The sequence below is a fragment of the Hemitrygon akajei genome, chromosome 6 (genome assembly GCF_048418815.1).
Source record: "Hemitrygon akajei chromosome 6, sHemAka1.3, whole genome shotgun sequence".
Lineage (NCBI taxonomy): Eukaryota > Metazoa > Chordata > Chondrichthyes > Myliobatiformes > Dasyatidae > Hemitrygon > Hemitrygon akajei.
Window position 1 is genome coordinate 92,658,900 of NC_133129.1, and position 21,294 is coordinate 92,680,193.

The window sequence follows — 21,294 nt, forward strand, 5'->3', positions numbered from 1 at the left end:
CAACTTTGATGGCATTTCAGACAGAGAAAGTCTGCACATGGCATCTGAAGGCAGTCACCCCCAGTCTGAATAGGGAATGAATACAAATGAGCTGGGCCCATATAGCGGTTAGCCAGCAACTGACTGGACAGTTCAGAAGGGGGTGCCACCAGGCAGAGGTCCTTGCAGTAATTCAAATAGGGACCACCCTACCCCTTCCTGTACATCGATGAGAGGGCCTGTGGGTTTGATGCATATACCTTGCTGGTGCCCCTGGAAATAGAGTTTTAGCTGCCAGACAATGAAGGGGTGAAGACAAGGAATGTAAATAAGCTGCAATTGGCCAGCCAACCAGAATACGAATGAAGCTGGATTTCTAAGGACTGTTGTTCAATTTTCTGGAACAATATCTCTGTTTATCATTTTGTAGGTAGCGATTAGGGACGACAGGGTAGATGTAGAGGCACACAAAATGATTGGGGAGAATTCTGAGGCAGGGCATTTTTCTGCCCCATTTGAGTAGATCCTCCTTGAAGTTGGCCTTTCCTGGTACAAATTTATTTTTGTCCTGGATGTACAAGAGGAGGCACTGTTAAGAGTGATTTCTGGTTTTAGGACATAATACATTTAGTAATTTATTTTGGCTACCAGTGTTCACGTCTGAAAATGTATTGTGCATTCAACTTGGGAGTGCAGTTCTGAACAATGGATTCCTAAGAGCTGTGAATCCCAGTCCAGACAATGCCGATTAAAATTCATTTAGATGTCTGTGATGGAGAATTGAATCAGGAAGTGTGAAGATTGTATGTAGTTTCAAAAAAAGCATGTCCATAAATATGGAGTTGTCCTTTGATGCTTGGCACATAAAATATTGAGCCCCATGTTGGTCCAGTGAGACTTTTCCACCAACAGGGTTCCCATATGATGCCTGCTGTACCTTATTTTGTCAAATTCTGTCAGGTCACTCGTCTGAGTGCTACTGGTACCAGTACTACCTGTCGCATGGTTGGGTGGTCAGCGACTAAACTGGCTCCCCCACCAGTCTTGCCTGGTGAAGGGGGGTGGGTAAGCACCCTGCAGGACAAAAAACAAGACCTGTCACAGGGCAGATGAACCCTCTAGTAGGGTCAACGGCCAACTAGCAAACATGTGCCGTGAAGCACAGAAAGGGCGTCCCTTGTATCGAAGCTTGGTCTGGTCATTCACTGCAAAAGAACCTCCCCCAGCCATCTTGGACCCCACCATGCTGCTGGATCCGGGAGGGGATGTTGAGAGGGTGGGTCTGGACCTGTGCAACCCCTTACTCACCTAAAATCCATTAACGCATACGCTGTTCCTTTCTGAGTGGGGTATCAAACCCCACTGACTGACTAAAAGGAACCATCATCATCCTATGGGATGGATAGCCAGAGAGAGCGAGAGCAAGAGAGAGATTTTGTCAAATAAAGAAGCTGCTTTGCATCTACTAGTAATTTTTTCCGGTGACTTCATTCAAGCAACAACACAGATATGCTGGTATTTGCCTTAAGTGCCTCACTAAGGTGAAATAACCAAGCAGCTGGAGGAAATGCTGGAGGAACTCAGCCAAGTCAGACAGCATCTATGGAAAGGAATAATCAGTTGATGTTTACTCCTAAGCCCTAGGTCTCAGCCCAAAACATCCACTGTTTATTCTAATTCATTGATGTTGCCTGACTTGCTGAGTTCCTCCAGCACTTAGTGTGTGTTACTCAAGATTTCCAGCATCTGCAAAATATAGAAACATAGAAAATCTACAGCACAATACAGGCCCTTCGGCCCACAAAGTTGTGCCAAACATGTCCCTACCTTAGAAATTACAAGGCTTACCTGTAGCCCTCTATTTTTCTAAGCTCCATGTACCTATCCAAAAGTCTCTTAAAATACCCTATCGTTGTCAGCAGCCCATTCCACGCACTCACCACTCTGAATAAAAAACACTTACCCCTGACATCTCCTCTGTACCTACTCCCCATCACCTTAAACCTGTGTCCTCTTGTGGCAACCAGTTCAGCCCTGGGAAAAAGCCTCTGACTATCCACATGATCAATTCCTCTCATTATCTTATACACCTCTATCAGGTCACCTCTCCTCCTCCGTCGCTCCAAGGAGAAAAGGCCGAGTTCATTCAACCTATTCTCACAAGGCATACTCCCCAATCCAGACAACATCTTTGTAAATCTCCTCTGCACTCTTTCTATGGTTTCCACATGCATTCTGTAGTGAGGCAACCAGAAATGAGCACAGGGCTCCAAGTAGGGTCTGACCAGGGTCTTATATAGCTGCAACATTACCTCTTGACTCCTAAATTCAATTCCACGATTGATGAAGGCCAATACACCATATGCCTTCTTAACCACAGAGTCAACCTGCACAGCTGCTTTGAGCGTCCTATGGACTTGGACCCCAAGATCCCTCTGATCCTCCATGCTGCCAAGAGTCTTACCATTAATACTATATTCTGCCATCATATTTGACCTACCAAAATGAACCACTTCACACTTATCTGCGTTGAACTCCATCTGCCACTTCTCAGCCCAGTTTAGCATCCAATCAACCTCCCTTTGTAACCTCTGACAGCCCTCCACACTATCCACAACATCTCCAACCTTAGTGTCATCAGCAAACTTAATAACTCATCCCTCCACTTCCTCATCTAGGTCATTTATAAAAATCACGAAGAGTAAGGGTCCCAGAACAGATCCCTGATGCACTCCACTGGTGACCGACCTCCATGCAGAATATGACCCGTCTACAACCACTCTTTGCCTTCTGTGAGCAAACCAGTTCTGGATCCACAAAGGAATGTCCCCTTGGATCCCATGCCTCCTTACTTTCTCAATAAGCCTTGCATGGAGTACCTTATCAAATGCCTTGCTGAAATTCAGATACACTACATCTACTGCTCTTCCTTCAATGTGTTTAGTCACATCCTCAAAAAATTCAATCAGGCTCATAAGGCACGACCTGCCCTTGACAAAGCCATGCTGACTATTCCTAATCATATTATGCCTCTCCAAATGTTCATAAATCCTGCCTCTCAGGATCTTCTCCATCAACCTGCCAAACAACTGAGGTAGGACTCACTGGTCTATAATTTCCTGGGCTATCTCTACCCCCTTTCTTGAATAAAGGAATAACATTTGCGACCGTCCAATTCTCTGGAACTTCTCCGTCCCCATTGATGAAGCAAAGATCATCGCCAGAGGCTCAGCAATTTCCTCCCTCGCCTCCCACAGTAGCTTGAGGGTACATCTCATCTGGTCCCGGTGACTTATCCAACTTGATGCTTTCCAAAAGCTCCAGCACATCCTCTTTCTTAATATCTACATGCTCAAGCTTTTCAGACTGCTGCAAGTCATCACTATAATCACCAAGATCCTTTTCCATAGCGAATATGAAGTATTCACTAAGTACCTCTGCTAATTCCTCCGGTTACGTACACACCTTCCCACCGTCACACTTGATAGGACCTATTCTTTCACATCTTATCCACTTGCTCTTCACATACTTGTAGAATGCCTTGGTTTTCCTTAATCCTGCCCACCAAGGTCTTCCCATGGCCCCTTCTGGCTCTCCTAATTTCATTCTTAAGCTCCTTCCTATTAGCCTTATGATCTTCTAGATCTCTAACATTACCTAGCTCTCCGAACCTTTTGTAAGCTTTTCTGTGCTTATGAACAAGCAGCTAGGTTTTACACAGATCTCAGATTGCAATCATCTAAGACACAGGCACACAGAGAGGATGGAGGCATCAGAACAGTTCTATATTGATTAGCTGACATCGAATTCCAACATCAGGCCACCCATGGAATCTCAAGGAAGCCACAAGAGATTACCAGCTTTTGAAATAGGTTCAAAGTATGAAGGTACAAATAAAAGAGAACTTGCAGGAAATACTCAATACACTTACTAATCAAGAACTTATCACCCTACAATTCAGACAAGGGGCTTGAGGGCTCCTGTCACACCATGCTGTCAGACTATTTAAGCAATGGGATGTAGCTAAGTGAGCAAATTTTAGTAATTCTAAGAGCCACCACGCAGGGCTTCACAAGATTTGAGAAACCCAAAGAGGACCATTTTCATTTCTCTGATTATCAAGAAATTGCAAATGAATACCATTCTGAAGGGGTGAAATTGAAAGATTCCTAACAATTAAAAGTAAGGAAATCCTCAGAGGATAGGTTGGTCCTTATTAAGAGAGCTGTCCTATATTCTGAAACTCCAAAATTTATTTCACAACAGCACAATACAGAACTCTCCTCTGTGCATTCATCCTGCACTGCCCTTCACAGGAAACCACACACTGCAAGCTTTTCTTTTACCCCCAACTTTTCACTTGAACTGAAAAGCCTACAAAAAGTGGTGGATACAGCTCAGTCTTTCACAAGTGAGCAGACATACAAGGAGCACTGTCACAGGAAAACAGCATCCATCAAGGACCCCCACCATCCAGATTTTGCTCCCTTCTCACTGATTCCACCAGGGAGGTGTTTCAGGAGCCCCAGGACTCACACCACCAGGTTCAGGAACAGTTATTACCCCCTAACCATCAGGCTCTTGAACCAGAGGGGATATCTTCACTCAGCCCAACACTCAAGTGATTTCACAAACTATGGATTAATTAACTCAAGTTCTCAATATTTATTGCTTATTCATTATTATTTCGTTTATCTTTTTCTTTTTTGTATTTACAGTTTGTTATCTTGCACCTTGGTTGTTCATCTATCTTTTGTGTGCAGTTTTCATTGATTCTATTGTGTTTCTTTGTATTTACTGTGAATGCCCAGAAAAAAAATAAATCTTAAGGTAGTATATGGTGATATATGTACTTTGACAATAAACTTTGAATTTCGAACATCCATAAGAGGAACACACACACACCCACACACAAAAAGACCCGAAAACTGAGTAGAGCCTGGGAGATTGGAGGCACAAACCTTAGTGAAGGACTGCTCCTGCTGTTCTTCAACCCTGCATTCCTGATCACAGGGCCTGTGCTCTTCACAGCTTCGTCCCCCCACAGGCTTATGTTAGAGTTCTTGGTTTCGTGCACACTCCACATGCTGTTCATGTCAGATCCCCATTGACCAGACAATCCCCATACTGAAGAGTTGTTGATAGGTATACTAGAATGCTAGCGGCAGACACGAGGGGGGAGAAAAAGGAGGAAATGTTTCAGAGACCGATTAAAAACATGGTAACATAACCTAGCCATTATCTATAAGGTCATAAATATACCTGGTTACTGTCATGGGTGGTTCAACTTAATAGACTACAGGAACAATCTTGAGCATACCCAGTTAGAAATGGGAGAAGTCCAGACGACAAAGATCAACTCTCAAGTGGAGTCACTACTCCACAACTTGGCTCTACGCTGAACTATGGGACTCTTTGCAGAATTCAGTTCAGAAAGTTATCTGCTGGTAGCTATTGTCTGCATATGTTTTTTTTCCTCTTTGTACATTAGGTGCTCGATGGTCTTTTTTCATGGGTTCTTTTATTTTTTTAATGGGCATGTGTTTTTTCCCTCTGAACATTGAACATTTGGTCTTTATTTTATATATGGGTTCGTTTAAGTTTCTTTGTTTCATGGTTGCACATCAGACGAATCTCAACGTTGTATAACGTATAAATACTTTGAATTTTGAAATTAGGAAGTTATAACTAACTCAAAAGAAAAAGTGACCCAGAGAAGCAGAATAGAAATCAGGCTGTGTATTCTTTCTGTAGAATCACTGTAGTTCATTAATATCTGTTAGTCATGAAGTCATAGAGCATGGAAACAGGCCCTTAGGCTCAACTCGTCCATGCCGAGAAACATGCCCTCCTGAGTTTGCCAAATTTGCTGAGTCTAGCACATATCCCTCTAAATCTTTCTTATCCATGTACCTATCTAAATCCCTTTTAAACATTGTAAATATAGCTACATCCATCACTTTGAAGGAATTCAATCTCACCAAGGAAGCCAAGAAATCAAAATGAAATTCTGTTATCTGGGATAGAAATAGATTGCTGCAAAATCTCATCTGATTTGCTAAATGTTCTTCACTGAAGGAAAACTACTGTCCCAATTTGGTTAATGAGGTTAAACTCTTATCTTCTTATTCAGTTAACACAAAGTGCCAGCATTACCAATAACATCCCATCCCACAAGAGAATATAAATGCCGGTGCTGGGGCAGCCATGATTTATCTCAGGCTCTTGGGTCAGGTTGACATGGGAGCAGTTGGAGGAGAGGTACTGACTGATAATGTTTTACGAATGCATATCTTTCAGGGATTTGGTTGGATTTCTGAAGAAAAATTACATCTGCTGGAAAAACTTCCCTACATCTTTACAAATGGCAACTCCTGTGGACAACCAACTGGTGTCTTTGACTGGGAAACTGTGAAGAGAATGGGTTAAATGTAATGATCACAAAGATGAATACCTCACTGTCATACAAACCCCTCTGTGGAAGCACCTTGATTCTGCATCAAAGGGAAGAGTCACTCTGACAGGGAAAAATTGTGGAAACTGAATTTGGTCATGCTGAATACTTACAGCTCGTGCCTGTGCCCTTTGCTGCTGCTGTTTCTGCAGTTCCTGCTGCACCTCCAGTAGTGATTTTACAGACATAGACTGCTTGGGAATACTGTTCCAGCCAGGTGACTTCTGCTGGTGCTGCTGGAGTGCCTTCATTATCTCCTGCTGCTGACGACACTGCTGGAGCAAGCAACGTTCATTTTTACTCTTTCAAAAAATGTGCTGAATGATGTGCTGAACTAATCAGTAGTTAAATGCCTAACTAATCTGGCTACACAATGCCCACATTCCTCCATTCTTTGCACATACACTTGCAAGAAAAAGCTTGTGAACCCTTTACAATTACAGAAGCACAAGAGGAAATCAAGAGGAATGATTTAAGAAGAAAATTTGTGTTTTAGAATGGCCAAGTCAGAGTCCTGACCTTAACCTAATGGAGATACTGTGGTATGACCTGAAGAGAGCTGCTCATGCAAAGTATATCAGAAATATTGATGAATTGAAACAGTTCTGTATGGAGGAATGGTCTAAAATTCCTCCTCGTCATTGCGCAAGTTTGATCAGCAACAATAGGAAACGTTCGGTGGATGTTATTGCTGCTAAAGAAGATTCTACCAGTTATTAAATACAAGGGCTCACATAATTTTTGCAACCTGGACTGTGAATAATTAAACAATGCGTTCAATAAAGAAATGAAAAGCACAATTTCTGTGTATTTGTTTAGGTAGATTGTGTTTGTCCATTATTATTGTAACATGAAGATCAGACCACATTTTATGAGTAATTAATGCAGAAAACCAGGTAATTGCATAAGGTTAAACATGAAACACAAAAAACCTACAGCACAAAACAGGCCTTTCAGCCCACAATGCTGTGCCGAACATGTACCTACTTAGAAATTACCTATGGTTACCCATAGCCCTCTATTTTTCTAAGCCGCATATACCCACCCAGGAGTCTCTTAAAATACCCTATCGTATCCACCTCCGTCGCCAGCAGCCCATTCCACGCACTCACCGCTCTCTGTATTAAAAAAAACTTACCCGACATCTCTTCTGTACCTTCTTCCAAGCACCTAAAATGTGCCCTCTCATGTTAGCCATTTCAGCCCTGGGAAAAAGCCTCTGACTATCCACATGATCAATGCCTCTCATCATCTTATACACGTCTATCAGGTCACCTCTCATCCTCCATCGCTCAAAGGCTTTTTTTCCTTTTTTGGCCGAGTTCACTCAACCTATTCTCATAAAGCAAGCTCCCCAATCCAGGCAAGATCCTTGTAAATCTCCTCTGCACCCTTTCTATAGTTTACACATCGTTCCTGTAGTGAGGTGACCAGAACTGAGCACAGTACTCCAAGTGGGGTCTGACCAGGGTCCTATATAGCTGCAACATTACCTCTCGGCTCTAAAACTCAATCCATGGTTGATGGAAGGCCAATGTACCGCAAGCCTTCTTAACCACAGAGTCAATCTGCGTAGCAGCTTTGAGTGTCCTATGGACTCGGACCCCAAGATCCCTCTGATCCTCCACAGTGCCAAGAGTCTTACCATTAATTCTATATTCTGCCATCATATTTGACCTACCAAAATGAACCACCTCACACTTATCTGGGATGTCCCACAGTAACCTCTGAAAGCCCTCCAGACTATTCATAACACCCCCAACTTTTGTGTTTACTAACCCATCCCTCCACTTCCTCCTCGAGGTCATTTATAAAAATCAATAAAGGGTCCCAGAACAGACCCCTGAGGCACACCACTGGTCACCGAACTCCATGCAGAATATGACCCGTTTAAAACCACTCTTTGCCTTCTGTGGGCAAGCCAATTCTGGATCCACTAAGCAAGGTCCCCTTGGATCCCATGCCTCCTTACTTTCTCAATAAGCCTGGCATGGGTTACCTTATCAAATGCCTTGATGAAATCCATATGCACTACATCTGCTGCTCTACCTTCATCAACATGTTTAGTCACATCCTCCAAAAATTCAATCAGGCTTGTAAGGCACGACCTGTCTTTGACAAAGCCATGCTGACTATTCCTAATCATATTATGCCTCTCCAAATGTTCATAAATCCTGCCTCTCAGGATCTTTTCCATCAATTTACTAACCACTAAAGTAAGACTCACTGGTCTATAATTTCCTGGGGTATCTCTATTCCCTTTCTAGAATAAGGGAACAACATCTGCAACCCTCCAATCCTCTGGAACCTCTCCTGTCCCCATTGATGATGCAAAGATCATTGCCAGAGGTTCAGCAATCTCCTCCCTTGCCTCCCACAGTAACCTAAGATACATCTTGTCCGGTCCCAGAGACTTATCTAACTTGATGCCTTCCAAAAGCTCCAGGACATCCTCTTTCTTAATGCCAATATACTCAAGCTTTTCAAACCGCTGTAAGTCATCCCTACAATCACCAAGATCCTTTTCAGTAGTGAATATTGAAACTAAGTATTCATTAAGTACCTCTGCTATAACCTCTGGTTCCATACACACTTTTCCACTGTCACACTTGACTCATCCTATTCTCTCATGTCTTCCCATACTTGTAGAATGCCTTGGGGTTTTCCTTAATCCTGTCCGTCAAGGCCTTCTCATGGCCCCTTCTGGCTCTCCTAATTTCTTTCTTGAGCTCCTTCTTGCTAGCCTTTTGAACCTTACGTAAGCTTTTCTTTTTTCTTGACTAGGTTTTCAACAGCCTTTGTACACCGCAGTTCCTGTACCCTACCATCCTTTCCATCTCCTTAAAACGTACCCAAGCAAAATGCCACACAAATATCCCCTGAACATTTGTCACATTTCTGCCGTACATTTCCCCGAGAACATCTGTGCCCAATTTATGCTTTACAAACTTTTTTTTGCAACTGTACATGTAACTTTCTAAGAAACTCTTTAACACCACGATTATATCTGCCCCTCTGCCACCACCCCTGGCAGTGCATTCCCAGCACCTATCACCGTGTACAGAAGACCTTGCCCCACATATTACCCTTGAACTTACACCCCTTACCTTATATGCCCTTTAGTATTAGGTATTTCATCCCTGGGAATGAGATATCAGCTGTCTTAATCTATGCCTTTCATAATCTACCATGTGTCCTCTCAGCCTCTGCTGCTTCAGAGAAAACCAGTTTGTTCAACCTCTCTCTATAACACATGCCCTCTTTTGCACCCTCTCCAAAACCAGTTTTTTGTTTCCTATATTGGGGCAATCAGAATTGAATTAAATACTTCAAATGTAGTCTAACTACAATTTTTAAAGCTTCAACACTACTTTCCAATTCAAACTCAGAGCCCCAACTAATAAAGAAAAGTATGCCATATGACTTCTTTACCACCCTATTGACTTATTCAGTCATTTCCAGCAGGCTATCCAGGGAGGAATGCTTCTCCAGTCATCCCTACAAGTATACCTATCAAAATTTGTCGATACTTCATGCTGGTTTCCAAATTAATCAACACAGAGCCTAAATGACCTGAACTTTTGTTGGTAGTTGTAAGAATAAACCTTCATCCATCCTCATTATACAATGCAGCAATTCCACTGAGCAAATCTTTCAGGCAAGAAAATTCACTATGATCAACTCAATACCTTTTATAGAACAGTTCAGGAACAGTTCCTTCAGCCTACAACATTGCACCGAACCAGCTGAAAAGCAAATCAATAACACCCAAACATTAATTGCTCCTAATTACACTACGTCCATATCCCTCATAGTCATGTGCCTATCAAACATCTCTTAAAAGCCTCTAATGTATTTGCCTCTACCATCATAGCAGGCAGTGCATTCCAGGAATCCACTACCGAATAAAGACACTTACCCCTCACATGCTCTTTGAACATACCCCCTCCCACCTCCAATGCATATCCCCTAGTATTAGATATTTCCACTTTGGGAAACAGATACTCCCTGTCTACTCTATCTATGCACCTCAATTTTATAAACTTCTACCAGATCTCTCCTCAGCCTCGTGCACTCCAGAGAAAACAACCCAAGTTTATCCAGCCTCTCGTGAGAGCTCATGCCCTCTAAACCAAACAGCATCCCGGTAAACCTCTTCTGCACCTCTTCAAAGCCTCAACAGCCTTCCTGTACTGGGACGACCAGAACTGTATGCAATAATCACCAGACTTTATAATGTTGCAACATAACTTTTTGACTTTTGAACTCAATGCATCAACTAATAAAAGCAAGCATTCCATAAGCCTTCTTAGCCACCTTCAAGGAGTTATGAACTTGGATCCCAAGATGTCTTTGCTCAGCAACACTTAAAGATCTTTCTTATCATGGACTAGATTCTTCCCTTAGAAGATAATAAAAGTGGCTTTGGGATTGGCATTGGGATCGAGTTATTCAAGTTTTCATATCCCTCTACAGCCTAACCGGTTATCCACTGTCATCTTCTTCCACCCCCAATTATTGTCGTTGTCTTCCTTTAATTCTACTTCCAGTGGATCCTTGATTTTGCCTATTCCACCAGTGGATAACTCCTGAAGAATTAGAATGTGCACTCTATAACTGCCTGCCCTTTACTTCACCATCAATCAAGCTTTTGTACTCAGTATCATGTGCCTCATGCCATTCTTACAGTGGACCATGGATGTTTTACTAAATTAAAGGCCACAAACAATTTTTGTTGAATGACATAGGAGCAGCTTTAATATTAAAATTGCACATCAGTTTTGTAAAAGCAACATGAAGGGAACCCACATCAAACAGTGCAGCAGGTTCAAACTAACTACAAACCTGTGAATTAGGCCACTCAAGCCCTGAGCCTGCTCTGCCATTTAAGATGATTGCTGATCTGACAATCATTAACTGCATTCCTGCAGGAAACTTTCACCTCTTATCAAGTCACTTTTATTGTCATTTCGACCATAACTGCTGGTACAGTACATAGTAAAAATGAGATGATTTTTAAGGATCATGGTGTTACATGACAGTACAAAAACTAATCAATTTATCAAGCATTTCTAAAAATTCAAAATTCTGCTTCTATCACACATTGACACCAAGCTCAGAAAATAATAGTCTCATCGCTTTAACGTATTTACACAAAACAGATAGCCACTGTACTTCATACAAAGATGCCAACCAGACTGACAACACACCAACCAAGAAGTGGCCAAACAGGTTGTCCTTCCATACATTTGAAATACCTCAGAAACGTTGGCCTGACTGCTCCAATAACTAGAATTTCAGCCATGCACAAGTCAATCGCAATTGAGAGTACTTTCAAGATCAAAAGAACAAACCAAGCTGCAGCAAGATATTACACTGGCCAAGCTGGGAGAAAATTATCCACAAGGATCCATGAACATCAACTGGCTGAAAAGTGGCATGACCAGCTCACTGGTCTCTAACCATGAAGACTGAGAGCACAGATTCGACTGGGCATCAGTGAAAGTCATGTCATAAGCGAACAAGAATATTCCTAGAAGCATAGTTTTCTGTGCACAATTCTGTAAACAAACAGATACACCTCAATCCTATTTATGAATTGATGTGGACAAACTTCCTGATCACAATGCACAACCTTCACCACACAGCCAATCAGTGATGAGATTTCCTCCCTATATCACAAATGAGTTTCCGAAATGACATCTAACCAGCTGATTGAAAAGTACATAAAGGCCAAGCATTCGGAGGATACAACACAATCAACAGTGCACTAACAATACGTTTGCTAGTAAATTGCAAAGATCGGAGTGTAACTCAACCCAACCAGTCTCTTACTTGCCTTAAAAGGGCAAGTCATTATTAAGGCAATATAACCTTATTCTAGATTTTTAACCATGAAACACTCTTTCCATGTTTGCCTGTCAAGACCCCCCCAATCTCACAAGTCAATCATCCTCTCCTACTCTTTTGGAGTCCAGTCTAGCATATTCAAACTTTTTTCCATAACCACTTGCATTCTCAGTTTGAGAATTGTACACTAATGCACCTAATCTCTCGACATAACAGACCTCTGCTATCTCTTACCATTTAGATGACTGGTTCCCAAACTTTTTTTCATTACTGCTCCCTTGGATCCCAGACCACATCCTCAGTGCCCTCCTCTCCCTTTCCAGTCATTACATTAAAAACTAAAGAATTTTATAGGAGAGGGGTTGTTGAGGCAGAGGAGCTTCAATAGCCATCCAATTAACCTAGGCAGGAGGTTGTTGGATTGCTCTAAGCACTGAGCACATCTGAAGAGGTCGAAAATGGCTTCAGGCAGGGTGACGAAGTCTAGGCCCAGAGTGAATTGCTGGGTGGTGTATGCCACGCTGGGAGCAGTTCATTATGGCAAGGCCTGGGTCCTAATGTGAGGCACGATCCACTGTTTTGACAATTTAAACGTCGGCCCAGACAGACTGGAAGGGCCGAGTGACGGGACTGGAGGTGAGGTTCTGGCTAATTTCTCTCGCTCTCCCGCGATGTTCACTCCCCTCTCCTTGACCTTGAGGCTGCAAGACTGCCCTGGCTGCTGTGCTTCGTGGCAATTTGCCCTGCTAATAACTGAGACCAAGGTTTGGGCCTACTCTGGACATTTGTACCCAAGACTCAAGCTGGTTCAGAATGCTGTGCTTGCTTCTATTGCTTGTATGATCTGTGTTCTCCCCCCCCCCCCCCCCAGGGTGTTGGTCTTTGATTTTTAAAATTGTGTTCTTTTGGGTCTCTTGCTTTGTTGCTGCTTGTAAGCAGACAAATCCCAAAGTTTTATAATTTATACATTATTTGATAATAAACATACTTTAAATCTTGAATTTTGATTTACAATGCATAGTGAAAAAATTTAGATAATTGTAAAAATTATTCAAATCTATTTAAAACTACAAATAAAACCATTTCTTTATTTAAATACAGTAAAACAATTTTTATCAACAATTTTAAAGCATACATTAATAGTCCAATTATTCATGACTTGATTGCTTTTTCACCTTTCAATAAGATGGATGTGTTTGGTGCGATGATTATCAGCTTCTCAACATTAGGCTGAATGTCATTCAGAAGGAGTCTAAGATGCCCACATTGAGTAATTAATTTGCAATCTGTTTCGTTGCTTTGAAAGAAACTGGATGAATGCACTGAAACCATGCTCCACTAAATATGTTAGAAAGGCAAAGAAGAATACCTAGAGCTTTTTCCAGTGCAGGATAGTGACTAGAGATTTCACTCTGCAACTAAAAGTCTTGATATGATTTTTCTCAACTTCCGCTTCAGTGCAAAGTTATTTTGTAGCGAGATAAAATCTTCCCCTCATCCTTCCTGTTAATTGCTCAACTGCAAGTGTTCAGGAATGGATTTTTACCCAATCTGGAATTTGGATTAAGAGAAAACCCTGAAATCTCTCTGATGTGTTTTTACACAGCTCACTCAAGTGGGCAGAGGAAACTTAGGATTCTTGCTTTCTCGTCCAACTCAGAGACTTGGAAATTGGAAAATGTCACAACAACCAACATTACACTTTAATAGGGTTAACTTGGACAGAAATGTGGAGACAATTGATTTAACTTTGATAAGATTCACATCATTTCCTTGTAAATGAGAAATAATTTCATTAAACTTTGCAAATATTTCTGACAAATAAGAAATGTCATGCCTAATATTCTTGAGTTGATTACTAAATGAAGCATTCGAATCATCAAAGAATTATAATCAGTTTCAAAAAATGCATAAAAGGGTCAGGTAGTTTCCTCTTGTACACGACAGCAAGGCTCTTGAAATAGTCAAGAATTGAGAGCATGGCACCGGATTTTATTTACTGCTGTGATAACAGTATTTAATAATTTGTGCAGTTGATCACAAAGAGTTTCTGAGAGATACTGCCTGAGAATTACACAGTGAATGGTAAATATGTTAGGTAAAGCTTTTTTCAAGAAATTAATAACCTTACGGTGGTGTCCTGTCATTGATGGTGCCCCACATGTTGCATAAGCAAGAATGTTGATGAGCAAAATGTCCTTTGAAAAATTGCTCAACAGTCTGCAATATTGACTCCCCCTTCGTATCTGTTTCTAGTCTCCTTGCAAATAACTCGAACCATGCTTTCAATCTTTTATGAAGCGAATATAACCAAGAAGCAAAGATTTGTTGCCTGGCAAAGTTGACACATCCAACTGCAGAGCACAACAAATTCTGTTCCCTAAGTATGCTGCACAATGCGTCTTCCACATTCTCAGGCATTTCATCTATTCACCTTTAAACACAATTGTCATTGAGCAGAATCTCTTTAATTGTTTAGTCTGATGACTTATACAAAACTGTACTCAGAACCTCTCTTACTCCTGGCAGAATCAGCTCATCTCCAATTGTGTGGGGTTTCCAGATTTAGCAATGAGCAATGAAATGTTGTACGAAGCATGCAAATCATCACTGTTTAGTTGTGAAGTACTGGCAAACCTGTTTTGAAGTGCTTTACATTTCTAAAAGTTTTCATGAAGTGAATGAAAACAAGCCAAGCTCTTGTTTGCTATATCAGAGTGTATTTTCTTCAAATGTTCAAGGAGCCTGGATGGACTTGTTGCTTCATTTGAAAAAACTTTCTCACACAACAGACACACTGTCTGTTTTTGGTGCTGCTGTAAATCTATCTTTCAGATACTCCACACTATTATTGTCGATACTTCATTTTCATTTAGTTTGCTTCTATCATTTTTATAGATTAACAACCATAGTCAATCACCTATTTTTAAGTATAATCTCAAATGCTGTGATCAATAAAAGGAGAAAGTTAGGATGTCACCATAGCTTTGGTAAAACCTGACTTTCTGCCATACAGTAGGGCAGGAATATCTTGGTTAGGCTGTGGCCTAGAGAAGTTTGGTCAAGATCATTTGAAAAGGCAGATTCTGAACCTTACCCCATAGAATGCCAAGCTTAAATCACAGGAATTGCGCTGTGTGATTAGATGATGGGAATATGACACTGTACTAGAGTAGCGAACGGCATAATGTGTGGGTCAGGCCTGGAAATGACACGACTTCTTCCAGTCCAGATTTCTCACAATATACCAAATACAGAAGGGTCAGATTGCTTTTCAACAACCAAAGTCTAAGAGAATGGTGGATTAGGAAGAGATGAAGTGACCGACTTCCATTTGTTTTAATTCTACAGTAGAGTTTCATAGTTCAGTACAGGAAATTCAGTATTCATGAGTCCAGACTTTTTTTTGTGCTTGTGATTTAGGCCAGGGACATGAGGACTGGTGCTGAGTCAGAATATTTTAGAAAAGGGATGGAGCTAGGTGAGCAAAATGGAGCAATTCAAAGGAGCATTGTGCCAGGCTTCACAATATCTGAAGTACCCCAAGAGCATCACATCCAAGAAACAGAAATTAAACAACATTCTTGAAGGCTGAAATTCAGGATTTTATAAACAATTACAAACAAGGAATGCATTAGAAGGTACGGCAGTCCTTATTAAGGTTAAGAGCGCTCCAAAATGTATTTCACTTGGCACAACACAGAAGTCTCCTCTGGATATTCATCCTGCACTGTTATTTACATAATTAAGCCAGGACAGAATAGGGTGGTAGTAAAATTGACCACACTATTCACATTGCAACATGCAACATGAAATGGATGGACCAGATATGTTAAGGATAGACAGGAACTGATGCCATACAATTCTCAGTTCATAAGAGGCAGTGTCACAGACAGATTTTCAAGACGGAATGGTACCGTAGAGTCTTAGAAATGTACAGTATAGAAACAGGCCATTCAGCCAATCTAGCCCGCACCAAGCCATTTAAACTGCCCACACTCCATAACACTATCGCTCATGTAGCTATCCAAATCTTTCAAATGCTGAAATCAAGCTCATGTACACCACTTACACTGGCAACTTGTTCCACACTCTCACAACCCCGAGTGAACCCATCATGTTCCCCTTATACACCTTTCACCCTTAACCCATGCCTCTGGCTGTAGCCCCACCAACCTCAGTGGAAGAACCTGCTTGCACTTAACCTATCTATACCCCTCATAATTTTGTAGTCCTCTATCAAATCTCCCCTCAATCTTCTCCATTTCAAGGAATAAAGTCTTAACTCATTTAATCTTTCCTTATAACTCTGGTCCTTAAGTCCCAGCAATATCCTTGTAAATTTTCTCAATACTCTTCAATCTTATACCAACAAGGAAATATTGTTCTTCTTTAACAAACCCAAAGTTGAACTTACCTCCTCCCTGCGTTGCCGCTCCTCCTCCAGCTTCTGAAGAGGTGGTACCGAGTTGGACTGCTGCCCCCATGTAGTGGAAGAAGGGATCTAATGAAAAAACAATTCAGTTGTGTTCTGCAACTTCCAAAAACCACAGCCATTCATCTCAACTATTCTATGCTGGCATTAATAGCTTTTTCTCCTACTTTCCTTTCTATCCCCACCATATCCCTCTGTCGTCGTCATTAAGCCTTTAAAAACTCTCAAAGAAATTTCACCCAATTCCTTTCTGGATTTAACATGAACTAATAGCGATACCCCCAATCTTATTCTCCCTCATTTTTGACCAGGAGGAAGAGGTCTTCCACATTCAGCCACAGCCAAGCATCTACCACAGACTGCAGTTTTTGATATGTCACTATCCTATGGGGCTTGGTCAGAGAATTGTCCCTACTACTGCTTCATATCATCACCTCCATTCACACTTAAATGTGCAGACCACCAAAATGATACACTGGACAGATTAGCATTTCTGATGGGCACTACTGCAATAAGTATTAATAGAGATGTGGTGGTACATTACCGAGCCCAACAATTGGACAATTTAGAACACCTACACTATGTGCAAAAGAAGAAGAAAGAGGAAACAGTGACAACCTAGGGATTTCAAACCACTGGAGTCTGATTCAATGTCTAGATCAGTGGTGTAACGGCACTGCCAGTATAACTACAACCTTAGAGTACTAGGGAAACGAGTTCAAGCCAGACTCTGGGGAGGAGCTGGTGATAAAGTAGAGAGAAAAATGTTGAGATTAATCTAAATGGGTGATTTGATGGTCAATTCAGACTTGACCGACCAAAGGACCTGCTTTTGCACAGCGTATCAGTTGTCTCAGCTTTTTAATAGTTTCAGGTACTATGCTGTTGCCTTAATGTCAAACAACACAAGGAGGTTCAAAAGAAGGTATCCAGCAAACTTCACCAGTCACTTCTAACAGTCAAGACCAAGATTCTCAGAACTGTAAAGACAGTTACCAGGAAAGAGGGCAGCCAGCTGGAAGAGGTGGGGGAGGTTGGGAGGAAGAAAGAATAATAAAAAGACTTTGAACAGCAAGACTTTCTCTTGTTCTAAGTTAATTGGAACATCCACAGCCCTGCAGAGAAAGCGCCACATCAACTCTGAAAGCAAACCTACAATTGGAGGCTCAGCAATACATTTTTAACAGCACCTCTGCCAAGGAACACGCATAAAGATGAAGATACATTTCCATTAGAGTGGGACTTGTCAAATTCAATTTTTTTTATTAATTCATGGGATGTGGGCTTCATTTGCTTGCTCTTCTTTCAGTGCTCCCGAAATGGAATATTGCACAACTTAGACCAAAACATCCTTCCCGTAAAGATGCCAGTAACTCAGGTGGGTTATTACTGATGCGGCATTTTTAATTTAATAACAGAACAAATCTACAAGCTGTTGTAGACTGGAATCAAACCAACAGTCTGGATACCAGCCCAGGAATCTATGATGCTGTACTTAAAACTCAACTGAAAATCTAATAAACTTAGAAAGTTCAGCACAGGAACAGGCCATCAAGAATATGCTGAACTGCGAGTCCAATCGACCTATACCTGACCATCTCCTCCCATACGTACTCTTAAATGTTGCAAACAAACCTGTATCCATCAGACAAGGCAAATCACCAGCTATAGAATTACTCTAGAAAAACCTAGATGAAAACACATCAACAGTACCTTTATATGAGCCAACTGATGCTGCTGCAAGCGCCTCAGTGTCTCCTGCTGCTGCTGCTGCCTGTGCCTCAGCATTTCCTGCTGCCGCTGAAGCTGCAGGTCCATCTCTTTGCGCTTCCGCTCCTCCTCCTCAGCAAGCCTGCGCCTGGCCTCTTCCTCCAGCTGGCGCCTGCTCTCCTCTTCCTCCATCCATCGCCGATCCTTCTCCTGCAACGACATCAGGGAAGTAAGCGGTTTGGATGTTGTCAAGGAGAATACATACACATGCGCAGGTCAACAGCATTTAGGTATGAAACTGCTTATGACAAGCATGAAAAATAGCACAATTCAACTGGACTGATCTGGCAGTTTTTCTGCTGCAAGTTGTAATTTTTCAGCAGGTTGGGAGGAACTAAAAGGGGTTCAATACCTGAAGCAAATGTTTACCCTATGATTTCTGCTTGTATGGTGTAATTAGCAACAATCCCCTCTGTGAAATAAACTCTCATCCTCACATCAACAACCCTTTTCAGGAGCAGATGGAAACTGAAACAGCACCAAGTCATTCATCATTGAGATGAGGCGTAGCAATTAATGAGGTTTGGGAAGCTATTCCAATCTCTCATATCATGCTGAAAATGTGGAATGTGAGCATAAAACACAATACAGCAGTACAAGTACAGAAGGTACTTACTTTCACAAAAAAACCTACTCTCTACCCATGTGATAAAGATTGAGAAACCTAAGATATCTTCCCTCTATACTGAAATAATAGTTCTTAACAGTGCCTGACCCCCAGAGCTGACAGACGTTGTCTGAACCCTTGAGTTCCTTTAGCTTTTTTCTTTTTGTTCTAGTTACAGCTTCAGTCTTTTCTCTGTAAAAATTTAGCCAATCCATGATGTAGACCAGTCAAACCACTTAGCTGGAAGTTACAGATTTAAAGATTAAATGTTAGTTTTAATTGTCACACGTACTTCGAAACATACAGTGAAATGCATCATTTGCCTCAAATCAAATCCAATGGTTTTAGTTCCAAATTCTCAATCAAATCTATTTTAATGCAATGTCTATAATAACTAGTAGGTGAACACAGGGGCCCAAAATATTGTTGCCAACACTGATACATAATTAAAGCATGGGCAGGACTAGCAACTCAATATCCCAGGGTAGAAATTTTCAGCTGAGAAGTGGATGGGGGTGGGTAAAGAGTAGTGAATCAAATCTTACACAACTGCACATTAGAAGGCTCTGCAATCAATATTATGGTGGTAAAGTCAAGAAACTAAATGGGTGTTGTCACTTTGTTGTGGGTGGATTACAATCTTCCCAACAGTCAACAAAAGATGTGTAGGCAGATACCAGAGAGATGAAAAAACAATAAGGTTACTGAACTGCTGGGGTTCAATTTCCCAAATATTAACTGGGGTTACAATAGTGTTACAGCTCAGAGGGAACAAATATTAAGGCACATAAAGAAAAACTTTTTGATCTTATTACACGAACAATTGAATAAGCATTACTGGGTCTTATCGTGGGGAATTTTGGGAGGGTAAGTGGAGATAGTGTTTGCCGGGGGGGGGGGGGGGGAACATTTTGAAGCCAGTAACCACTTTAATTAGTTATGGAAGATGATAAGGATGGACCAATAATGAAAGGTCTTAAATTGGGGAAAGGCAATGTTATTACTATAGGCAAGGACCTGGCAAACATAGATTAGGAGCTTCTACTTGCATGCAGTTGGAAGTATTTAAATGAGAAATAATAAGAGTTCATGGCCATCACATTTCTATAAGAGTACACAATAAATAACAAGAATAGGGAACACTGAACATCAAGGGACATTGAGAAAAAGGGAGATTTATGACAGGTAAATGGAAGTAAGGGTGAGGAAGGCTTATTACACATAAAAAAAGGAAATTACAAAGGCTGTGGGAGGTATAGGAAAAAACAATAGCAGTCTATATTAAGGTAAACCTCAAGGCTTTCTGCAAGTATATTAAACACTAAAGAATAACAAAGAAAAGAGTAGGGGCCATAAGGGGCAGCAGAGCCATTGGTGTGTGGATCAAGGGGTATAAATGAGGTCCAAAATGAATACTCCAAGTACACATCTCCAAGTTAGTATTCATAAAGAAAACAGACTCAGTAATTGAAAATTCAGTGGAAAATCTAATGCAGGTTTCCATAAATAAAGGAGATTCTCAGTGACTTGGTATGCTTAAAAGTGGATAAATCCCCAAGACTACATTGGATGTGTCTCAGGATGCAAGGAACAAGATTATTGGGGCTTTGGCAGAAATTTTAAAATCTTAACTGGACACAGCAAGGTAGCAGGTGACTGCAGGATAGTAGATGTGGCTCACAGTTTTAAGAGGAAACCTGTTAGCCTAGCATTAGTAGTAGGAAGATACTGGAAAGAGAACTGATCAATTCCATCTTGCAAGGACTAATATCAAACAGCCAAACTGGCCTTGTCAAAGGCAGATTCTCTTCGACCAACTTGATTTAATTCTTTGAGGAGATAGCTACATGTATTCAGGGCAGTGCAGTAGGTTAGAACCACATGGAAGACTGATTCTAAAGGTTAGGGCCATTAAATTATTTAAAGTTAGCAAATCAAATCCAAAATTGGTTTGGCCACAGAGAAGAGTGATGATAGGTTACTTTATGGTTTACAGACAGGAAAGTTAGTCCAAGCTTTCAGATTACTTGTTCAGTAATTTAACCATTATACCACCGCCATTTCTTCCAGCTTGTAAGTCAACCCAACAGGAGTCACAGATCCAATATTATTGGCAAAAGATCCAAGGGTTACAAAATTCAATTGTACATTTGATATTATAGCTAGTGTAGCCTTAAAAACAGTATGAAATAGTGGTAC

General features: G+C 41.2%; 1 protein-coding gene across 6 annotated transcripts in view; it reads right to left on the bottom strand.

Annotated features, from left to right (window-relative positions):
• LOC140729277 (GRB10-interacting GYF protein 2-like) overlaps positions 1-21,294 on the bottom strand; it is a 149,352-nt gene that overhangs the window by 25,600 nt on the left and 102,458 nt on the right. For 5 of the 6 annotated variants that reach the window (XM_073048874.1, XM_073048873.1, XM_073048875.1 and 2 more), the window contains 4 exons: positions 18,432-18,638; positions 16,701-16,787; positions 6,547-6,708; positions 4,941-5,137 (listed from right to left, as the gene is read on the bottom strand). In XM_073048874.1, coding sequence (XP_072904975.1) covers positions 4,941-5,137; positions 6,547-6,708; positions 16,701-16,787; positions 18,432-18,638 — 653 coding nt within the window. The remainder of the gene's footprint in view (positions 1-4,940; positions 5,138-6,546; positions 6,709-16,700; positions 16,788-18,431; positions 18,639-21,294) is intronic. The other variant, XM_073048872.1, reaches the window with a different exon arrangement.